Genomic DNA, 10,763 nt, shown 5'->3' on the forward strand with positions numbered 1-10,763 from the left:
CTTAATGCATGCTTTCTTAACACTATCGGGCCATTCCACAGTATAGAGTCGCTGTTCACCCATGTGAAGTTGATATTTTCGTAACACCATCCTCTCTGAACTGTTTTTTTTTTACTGCAAACAAATGTACCAATAGGCCACGGGGAATGCTTCCTTCATACTTCCTCCGCCCCATAATATAAGAACGTTTTTTACACTAGTCTAGTGTTAAAAACGTTCTTATATTATGGGACGGAGGGAGTAGTTCATACCAACCTTCGCTGCAAACAGGTAGGGTTCCATTCGTGATACATAATACGTGTTTTAATATGGCCGATCCGGAACGATAAACTTGTAATTTACCTCACAAAGGTTTTGTTTGCTCATATTTTGATTAGGGGATGACTACCACGCTACACACTATACCACGACTGAGTGATGTGTAACCTGAAGGACCCTACCATTTGTGCTGGATTTTTAGGTTTGATTAATGTTGGTGAAAATTTGGACAGTGTGACATTTACATATACCAAGATTTGGCTCCTTGCGAAAAGGGACCAGCGCTCTCGCCTATGACCAAAAGTTAATATGGATCATTTTAGTGAACCACAAACATCCTTATATAAAAAACATGAAGATGCTCAGTTAGACATCTTGTTTTTGTACATAATTGCATTTTGAGTTTAACTCTTCTATAGAGTCGAAATATTAAGTCTATTGCATGAGTTATCATGGAGATGGTAAAAAAAAATGGAGATTGGGGGTAGAAAGGTCAAAGACAATCAGTGCACATTTTTTTATCTTAAAAATGCAATCTCACTGTCTAGCGGGACCACACAAGCCCACGAGCCCACAACGGACACTGGCGGCGTTCCACCTCTGATTGGCCACCACCACATAAAAAAAGCCCAGAAAACAACACGAAACTGCAGGAGAGAGAAAGAGAGAAACCCACCCAAGCCAGAGCCAGAGCCAGACGCCGCGTGCACGCACCGAGCAGAGGAGAATGGCGCCGACGCCGATGGCCGGGGACGGCCCGATCGCCGCGGTGGCCCCGCGCACCCCTCCCCCGCCGTCCGCCTCGGCCGAGGCGTCGGCCTCCGGCTCCGGCTCCGGCGGCGCCGCGGGGTCCGCGGCCGAGGCGCCCGTGCTGATATTCGTCTACTTCCACAAGGCGATCCGCGCGGAGCTGGACAGGCTGCACGCCGCGGCGGTGCGGCTCGCCACGGAGCGCGGCGGGGACGGGGACGCCGCGGCGCTCGACACGCGCTGCCGCTTCCTCTTCTCCGTCTACAGGCACCACTGCGACGCCGAGGACGCGGTACGGTCGTTTGCTCATGGCGCGCCCGGAGCCCCTGAGTTCGCTCTCGCGTTCCGATTAGTTTTATTAGCGAATTTGTGACGGATAATTGGGCTACGACGTGTTGGAATGCCGAATTGTGGCTGTGCTGGCGTTTAGGTCCGCTGAATTGCGGGATAGGTTCCGAGGATTTGGGTTGTGTTCGGGGTTCAGAGTGAGGCGTAACACTGCCGTGATCTGAAAATGGACCGAGTTTGTAGGTGTGGTGTCATGGTGATATGCTCAAATAATATGGGACACGCTTACGGTCTTGCATATACTTCACCATGTGATAGTGAACTATTCCCTGCATTCCACATTATCCTTTTACTGCATTCCCTGAATTTTACTAGCATTTTGTTGCAAACGCCTAGGCATGTCTTAAACTGAACTGTTAAACCATGGCCCTTGAGCATCTAATCACAGGAGTCCATCTCAGAGTACATAATTTTCTCTGTACATTTCCCATTTGCAAAATGAAAGGTTCCGTGTTTAATAAATTGTTCACTTGGTATGGGTATGGGTGTTCTGACTGAAAATGAATTTTCCTGGCATTTGCTTCACTTGGCATGTGATGTGCCTGTGATACGTTAATTGTTCAGCACATATTTTACGGGGAAGGGATGTGCCTGTGATATGTTCATTGTTCAGAGCATGAGCTTTACGGCCTCGTATCATTTACTCTAGACTGACTTCCTATCTTACATTGATATATTTGTGAAATTTTGTAAGCCAACTTTAGTTAAGTATATGTTCACACTGCAGTGAAAATTTGGAGCTAATATTTGCCTTTGATGATTGCAGGTTATCTTTCCAGCACTCGATATTCGAGTCAAGAATGTCGCAGGGACGTATTCCCTTGAGCACAAAAGGGAAAATGATCTCTTTGCCCACCTGTTCTCTCTATTAAAGCTTGATGTACATAGTGATGATGGTGTCCGGAGGGAGATTGCATCCTGTGCTGGAGCAATTCGAACATTTATAACTCAACATATGTTCAAGGAAGAAGAACAGGTTTTCCCATTTTCCTGATTAGTATGTTCTGCTATTTGTATGCTGTTTGTTTAAATTTCACTCAAAGGCGATTTCATTCTCTGTCAGGCAGGAGTATGAGATATGTTGTCATAGTTGTAATTGCCTAGTGGATGTGGTATGAAGCTTCATATTAGGAAGTTTTGAGTTGTCGAATCAAACTAACAAGTTGTAATGAAAGTAATTAAAATCATATGCTTGGTAGTGGGACCTTGGGATGTACTTTTGCCTCAAGGTCTTTAACAATGAGAAGATGTTATGCAAGAGTAGAAGCAATAACATACAGATCTAGATACAGCTGCTGGTCAGTTATATGCACTCATTTTTCAGACAGTTTTATGCACTTATGCCATTTGGCACCCTTTAGTCGTTCCTGCCGCGTCTGTACTAAAGTAGTTTTCCTATTGTCTACGGTCTACTTCAATCTACATTTACCAACAGTATAGTGAAGTACAGAAAAAAAAAATGAAGTAACACCATTTCGTACAAAGCGGTAGAAGGTTAGGCACACGTTGGAAGATGTTTCTAAGCACTGTCTTCCTGCCGATTGACAATTTCCTCTGTATCCAACGTTATGCTCTAATATAAGGGTCATGTCACGTCACTGGGTACGCAGTATGCTGGTATACGAAACCTAAACGCTGATTCCAAGTTTGTATGCAACTTGTGGACTGCTGAAAAGACTACATAATCAGGAAGCCACCTATTTGAGTACTATAGTATCTCTAGAATGTCTTTATTGGCATGCTCACTAGTTGTCATGCCCTGTATATGAGATAGATTTTTTGCATTCTGTGCTCCCTGTGCATGCTTATTGTCCAATACCTTACTGCACAACAGTTTAAAGACATGTGCTGGTAAAGCATAGAAGCTTTGATTAAACTGTTGTTTACATCTCAGAGAACTCAATGGTGAACCTAACTGTAAAAATGAAAGTTCACAACGAGAAGTTTCTCTTGGACTCTTACAAATGATGCATATAATCTTTTATTATATGATGACAAGTTGTCACTTTGTGTTATGTCTATATTAGTGTCCTCCTCTGTCAGTATTTGTTCCTTTCAGCATAGTGCATACAGTTTTGGCGTCTAATCATCCATGGATGTCTTAGGTCTTCCCATTGCTGATCACAAAGTTTTCATATGAAGAGCAAGCTGATTTAGTCTGGCAGTTCATATGCAACATCCCTGTAAACATGATGGCAGATTTTCTTCCATGGCTTTCATCTTCTGTTTCACCTGATGAGCACCAAGATATTCTTAACTGCTTACATAAAATAGTTCCTCAAGAGAAACTTCTCCAACAGGTCAGGATTAATTATCATGCATCTTCTCCTAATAACAATTTTCTTTATGTTATTTGATTTTAGTCTCAAAATTCGTGTAGGTTGTATTTGCATGGATAGGAGGGAAAGAAGTAACTGTGGCACACGATTTCGACAATTCTTGTTCAAAAGGCGGTTATAGATGCGAGGATATCTCTCACCAAACAGACAAGCAAATATGCTCACACGAGAATTCTAAAATTGGAAAGAGGAAGTATGCAGAATCTAATCATAGTCAGCTTGTAACACATCCTATAGATGAGATATTGTATTGGCACGATGCTATCCGGAAAGAATTGAGTGATATAGCAGAGGAGACAAGAAAGATCCAGCAGTCTGGAGACTTCTCCAATGTATCAGCCTTCAATGTGAGGCTTCAGTTTATTGCAGATGTGTGCATCTTCCACAGGTATGTGGCTTTGAATCTCGACTCATGTGCACCTTTGTTTTAATGTTGATGAATAGCCAATTCGTACAACATGCGCATCATGACAACTACTCCCTCCGTTCCAAAATAGATGAACCAACTTTGTACTAGAGTTAGTACAAAATTGGTTCATCTATTTTGGAACGGAGGGAGTAATTAATTATGTCTATTATGTCATACATGTTTGTAATTCATCAGTTATACGCCATTGCTTACACATAATTTGACAACACAATACTTGTATATGAACAAGTTTAGTGTATATTCATCATTACATATGAATATAGATGCATACAATAAAATGCCTTGACGTCCAGTGGTGCTTCAGGTGCGCAACTCATGTGAATAACCATGGAGTCGTGAAAAACCGAGATACCATCAAGCACAGTGAATGAGTAGTATTACCAGTATTGTGAATATGTTACTTTCTTTGCTTTGGGGTTTACATGGTTTTCCTCAAAAGAACTGGGTCTTTATAGATCCCAGTCCTAAGTTCTTATTTTATCCTGTGAAGTGGCCTAATCTGGCATCCTTTGTTTGATCAGTTGTTTTTCTCTTTTGTTCATCTTCAGTATTGCCGAGGATCAAATTATATTTCCTGCAGTTGATGGTGAAGTGTCCTTTGAGCAGGAGCATGCTGAACAAGAACAGCGGTTTAACAAATTTAGATGTTTAATTGAAGAAATCCAAACAGCTGGAGCCAGATCAACTGCGGTGGATTTTTACTCCGAGTTATGTTCACAGGCTGATCAGATAATGGAGGAAATGGAGAAGCACTTCAACAATGAGGAAACAAAGGTGACCTTTTTAAGAAACAAAAGCTAGCCTAGTAGTTAAGAAGCTGGAACCATTTCCCTCTCAATGTGATCAGCGATTCAGCGGGGTCTCATCTATAGTTCACCTTCTTATCTAGGTACTTCCTCAAGCTAGGATAAATTTCTCACCAGAGAAACAAAGAGAACTTCTATATAGGAGTCTTTGTGTCATGCCACTGAAGTTATTGGAGAAGGTTTTACCATGGTTTGTAGTAAAGATGGATGATGCAAATGGACAGTCTTTTCTTCAGAATATGTTCCTGGCAGGTACCTTTTTCAATTTAATAGTTTGTTCTATGCCTCTATACCGCACTAGCTGTATAAAACATCTCCAAATTTGCATGAAACAGCACCTTCCTCTGAAACTGCACTGGTTACTCTTCTCTCCGGCTGGGCATGCAAAGGTCGTTTGAAGGATATATCCAACTCGGGAAAATTCATATGCTTGCCATCAGGAGCACAGGGCTGCCCGTTGGATGGAGATGAGTTAAAAAGTTGTCAGTCATTCTGCCCATGTTCATTGGCCAGCAACGGAACTTTTTCAGTACCTTTGCAGACAGAAAACTGTTCAAGGCCTGTCAAGCGAGGGAATCGTGCAGAATCTATTACGAACAGAACTCACTGCTCACAAACTACTGACATTGAAGAGTCTCGATGTAGCAAGAAACCTTGCCACATTCCTGGGTTAAGAGTGGAAAGTAGCAACTTTGGTGCTGATTTATTTACTTCTGTAAACTCTTTTCGCTCACTGTCTTCCAGTTATTCTGCACCTTCTTTACACTCAAGTCTTTTTTCATGGGAGACGGACACGACATTTTCCAGCCCAGATAGCATCTCTAGGCCAATTGATGCAATATTCAAATTCCATAAGGCAATTCGCAAAGATTTAGAATACTTAGATGTTGAATCTGGAAATCTCATTGATGGAGATGAATCTTGCCTTCGCCAGTTCGTCGGAAGATTTCGCCTACTGTGGGGTCTTTACAGAGCACATAGCAATGCTGAAGATGACATTGTCTTCCCTGCTCTTGAATCGAAAGATGCACTACATAATGTCAGTCACTCATACACCCTTGATCACAAACAGGAAGAAGAATTATTTAAAGATATATCAACCATACTGCTTGAACTTTCACATTTACGTGATGATTTGGCTCACCCCATTGATGAAATTGATGAAGCTGGAAAAGGCCATATTTGTTCATACAGTGAGATTGATTGGTCCAGAAAGCATAATGAACTTTTGACAAAGCTTCAAGGAATGTGCAAGTCTATCCGGTTTACCCTGTCTAATCACGTGCATAGAGAAGAACTTGAGTTGTGGCCACTGTTTGATAAACATTTCTCTGTGGATGACCAAGATAAGATTGTAGGTCGTATAATTGGATCTACAGGAGCTGAGGTTCTGCAGTCAATGATACCTTGGGTTACATCGGCACTTAGTCTAGATGAACAGAACAAGATGATGGATACATGGAAGCAGGCAACGAAGAATACAATGTTTGATGAATGGCTAAACGAATGGTGGAAGAGTTCACCAAATTCATCTGACCCCTCAAATGAGGCCTCCTCCTCCCTTTCTGAAGGTCTGCTCTGTTTTTTTCTAGACTCTCCTCTTCAAACTCTTCCACCATGTTTTTGTTCTCTATTTTACATATGTATATACTTTCTCCACTTGGTAGTATATTTTCCAAGTCAAATGTTTTATCATAGGAAAACCTTAATTGAGAGTTGAGACCCACACTGTTTGATAAAGCAGATACAAATACGAGAATCACCACTTACACTGGATTATCTGTAAAGAGGATATAACTTGCAATGAGCATCATATGAAATTCTTACTCAAAGTTAAATGCTGTGTTACTTAAGTAAGACATGACAACTATTTTGGCATAATAGTGGTGACCCGGTTGAATAAAAAGTTGCAAGCATGATGTTTGATAGTTTGCTTGGACAAAGGGCAATATTAGAGAAGATTCCAGTTTAGGGCAAAGAAGACAGCAAAACTATATCAATGCATTTCTTTGCAACAACTAAAACTGACAATATGGATTATCTGGTTTCTCTGGGTTATTTCAATGATCAAATGTTGACATGATACAATCCTTGGTGATGTAAATTTGTGATAAAGGGGAACAGTCAAGGAGAATGAAGTTGGACATATCATACGTAAGAGCAACTGGCTAGAAAAACACGTCAGATGCTAAAATAGTGCGATTGGGGTGTACATTTATGATGAACGAGGAAATAATCCTCTACACTTCTACTGTTTAAGTATAGCATGTTACAGTTTGGAGGTTCAGATTTTTATTTCATCGAGTCTTTCTTTTCTTTTGCCCTGTAGAAAGCCAAGAAAACCTTGACCAGAGTGATCAGATGTTCAAGCCTGGTTGGAAGGACATTTTCCGAATGAATCAAAGTGAGCTCGAGGCTGAGATACGAAAGGTTTCTCAAGATTCTAGTCTTGATCCAAGGAGGAAAGCATATCTAATCCAAAATCTCATGACGAGGTTTGTCATTTTAAAGTTACAACAAATAAATTGTAGGGGCTATTGCTGCTGTTTCACCCCAAAGATTTTGTATATTTAATTGGAATGACTGGCTGTATATTTCATATTGTTAATTACATGAATTTCAGCCGCTGGATAGCTGCTCAGCAGAAATCACCACAACCAAGATCAGAAGATCATAATGGATCTACTGTAATACCTGGATGTTTTCCTTCTTATCGAGATCCAGAGAAACAAATATTGGGTTGTGAGCATTACAAAAGAAACTGCAAGCTTGTTGCTGCCTGCTGCAATAAGCTGTTCACATGCAGGTTCTGTCATGATAAAGTTAGTGATCATACAATGGAGAGGTAAACTTAGTACAATCAATGTCATCTGTCTTCTGTGCTGACTGCTTAGCACTCTATAATCTCACAGTAGCAGAATGTTCAACGTTCCCTTTTGAACACATGATCCAAATATTACTAAATAAAATGAGATTTGGATAACCTAGTGGTTAATTTGCTCTCTTGTAAAGCAGCAAGGCGACATGATTATTTAAGGCGCGTACTCATCATGGCCGTTGGATTATTTTTTCTTCTTTCTCCTTCATCCATGTGTTCCGGAAGTTACATTCACTTGGAAGTAATTGGTTGAAAAGCTTCAAATGGGCTAACATAGGCCTTGTGAACTTCTCCTTATCTTCCCCATTTGTAGCTTTTAATTGATCTGCCTTAGCCATGTGGTAGTAGTATATAAAAATACATTGGCTACAAAAATACATTACCTTTTCTGTAGTAGCATTGGTTGTTAGAGATATGTTGTGAGATAATTAGCTAAACTGATATTGCTCACATTGTGGTACTGCAATTTTTAGGAAAGCAACTTTGGAGATGATGTGCATGTCATGTATGAAAGTTCAGCCAGTTGGTCCAAATTGCCAAAGTCCTTCTTGCAATGGGCTATCAATGGCAAAATATTATTGCAGTATATGCAAGTTTTTTGATGATGAAAGGTAAACCTGAACGTGTTTGCTAGGTTTCAGTTTCTCTTGCAGTAATAGTTTTCCCCTTGTGTGTGTGTGTGCGTGGTGGTGGTGGTGGGGGGGGGGGGGTGTCGCTCCATGATTTGTATAGTCTTTTCGTTTGGATGGTTATCTCTATCCTCACATATGAAACCAAACTTTGCACTCAACCATGAACATAAGATTGGGCATAAATATATCAATATGATATTAGTTAAAAGGATGACGCATCTATTGTCATTGTGGGAACTAGCTAACCCCTAGAGGGTTCTCTAATTATAAAAGAACACTTCTACCACCTCTCTTCTATTTTCTTGTTTCCTGCCACTTCCTAAAGCCAAAATGTAGGATACCTTACTGGTGGATGGTGGCTGAACTTATTGCCAATCCTCAAATGCGTGCTCATCTGCATCCAAGAATACTTACTAGTCTGTTACTCCCTCCGTCCCATAATATAAGAGCGTTTTTAACACTACACTAGTGTTAAAAACGCTCTTATATTATGGGACAGAGGGAGTAAGTTGCTTCGAATAATACACCATCTCTGTAATGTAGATGCATTTACGCTATGATTAATGCATCATGTGGCTCATTCCTGCCAGTCCTCCTGTGCATACATCTTTAAATTTCAATTATGTGCAAACAAGCCAGTTGGTAGTAGGTTCCGTTTTGTGTTTTGTGTTTTCCATCTCCGTAATGTATTGCAGATGTCTAACTATGTGAACTTTACAGGAGTGTGTATCATTGCCCTTTTTGCAATTTGTGTCGTCTTGGGGAAGGATTGGGCACCGACTTCTTCCACTGCATGAAATGCAACTGTTGCCTCGGCTTGAAACTGAAAGAACACAAATGTCGGGAGAAGATGCTCGAGATGAATTGTCCAATCTGTTGCGACTTCCTATTCACGTCGAGTGCAGCAGTTAGAGGTCTTCCATGTGGGCATTTCATGCATTCAGCATGCTTTCAGGTATGATAGCCTAGTTGCGACCTGAGGCATTTTTTACGTACTCTCTCTGGGAGTCTACTCTGACAATGTTGTCAACTCCAGGCATACACTTGCAGTCACTATACCTGTCCAATCTGCAGCAAATCCTTGGGAGATATGACGGTAAGTTGCGCCACATGACCTGAGTCACTATACCTGTCCAATCTCATGAAATTTAGGAATTTCAGAAACTATTGTTTTCGAGTTACTAACAATTTCCTCTATTAACGCCACATTTCTTTTATTAAAAGCAAAGCAAACAAATTAACGTGAAGTCCATATGTATCCTCTGTTTCTCTGTAGGTGTACTTTGGAATGCTCGACGGCTTGCTGGCTGCGGAAGAGCTTCCTGAGGAATACCGGAACCGGTGCCAGGTACACTATTTCTCTCATTCTGATTTTTTGTTCTTTCCATTGGACTGTAGGATTTACACTGCCGCTCTGCCTGGTTGCTCCAGGATATACTCTGTAACGACTGCGGAAGAAAAGGGCTTTCCCGGTTCCACTGGCTGTATCACAAATGCGGCGCCTGCGGCTCGTACAACACCAGAGTTATCAAGACCGAGGCACCAGATTGTTCCACGCCGAATTAACAGGCGAGTCGTTTTCTGTTTTCTTCTTCTGCTCGATTCTTTTGGAAATTCGCCTCTGTACTATGTCTCTATACAGAGGAACATTGCATATGTATAGCCGTGATGCTTAATAAAGTCAGTTCGGAGCATGGAGGTCGCTTTTGGTTAGCAACGCAGCTAAGACGTCAGTTTACTATAGCAAAACGCTAAATAGTTCTATATTACAGCCATCCCGGCGAGTGCGGGCTTTTGGCGGGCAACCTCCATGATGGTGGATATTTTAAACAATTAGAGAATGACATTTTGGAGTTTCAAAAAATTCTGAAAAAGATTGTACACATTCATATGGATGTATTCAACATGTGTATGAAATTTGAAGATGAAATACATTGTGGTGAGAGCTACACAAAAAAGAGAAAATCCTGCATTTCTAATAGTGAACAGTGTTTGTACTGTTTATCAGTTTGAAAAGTGCGATTTGTCTTTTTTGTGTAGCTCTCACCATAATGTATTTCATCTTCAAAATTTACACAGTTGTAGAATACATCCATGTTAACATGTATGATTTTTTTTCAGAATTTTTGAAACTTTGAAATATGTTTTTTGATTTTTATGGTCGCCCACCATTGGCATTTAGCACCATCGGCCCCCTTTCTAGTTCTAGGATAATGCGTTAGGACAGTGCAAGAACTGGCGGCGAGGCCGCTTGCCACTGCCAAGTTCCCCTCTCCGCTCCAACTGGCCACTTCGGCTTTGCGTCTCGTGGGGCACTGCCAC

At 41.1% G+C, this 10,763-nt stretch overlaps 1 protein-coding gene across 1 annotated transcript; it reads left to right on the forward strand.

The window, feature by feature from the left end:
• Window positions 1–931: 931 nt before the first annotated feature.
• LOC123143920 (zinc finger protein BRUTUS) lies at window positions 932–10,135 on the forward strand. Its single transcript, XM_044562910.1, has 14 exons — window positions 932–1,300; window positions 2,123–2,332; window positions 3,462–3,656; window positions 3,737–4,083; window positions 4,674–4,899; window positions 5,015–5,183; window positions 5,267–6,502; window positions 7,261–7,426; window positions 7,555–7,776; window positions 8,283–8,420; window positions 9,162–9,396; window positions 9,478–9,537; window positions 9,718–9,789; window positions 9,873–10,135. Exons 1-14 carry the CDS (start codon window positions 986–988, stop codon window positions 10,005–10,007), a joined length of 3,726 nt encoding a protein of 1,241 aa, XP_044418845.1. The 5' UTR covers window positions 932–985; the 3' UTR covers window positions 10,008–10,135.
• Window positions 10,136–10,763: the final 628 nt, after the last annotated feature.

The sequence above is a fragment of the Triticum aestivum genome, chromosome 1B, assembly GCF_018294505.1.
Source record: "Triticum aestivum cultivar Chinese Spring chromosome 1B, IWGSC CS RefSeq v2.1, whole genome shotgun sequence".
Lineage (NCBI taxonomy): Eukaryota > Viridiplantae > Streptophyta > Magnoliopsida > Poales > Poaceae > Triticum > Triticum aestivum.

What these genes read in the sequence shown, in the direction of transcription:
- LOC123143920 (XM_044562910.1), top strand. Translation starts at nt 986, where the DNA reads ATGGCGCCGACGCCGATGGCCGGGGACGGCCCGATCGCCGCGGTGGCC. An exon ending in AAGAGAAACTTCTCCAACAG is followed by an intron (nt 3,657 to 3,736) that starts GTCAGGATTAAT and finishes AAATTCGTGTAG; the next exon opens with GTTGTATTTGCATGGATAGG. An exon ending in AATACCGGAACCGGTGCCAG is followed by an intron (nt 9,790 to 9,872) that starts GTACACTATTTC and finishes TGGTTGCTCCAG; the next exon opens with GATATACTCTGTAACGACTG.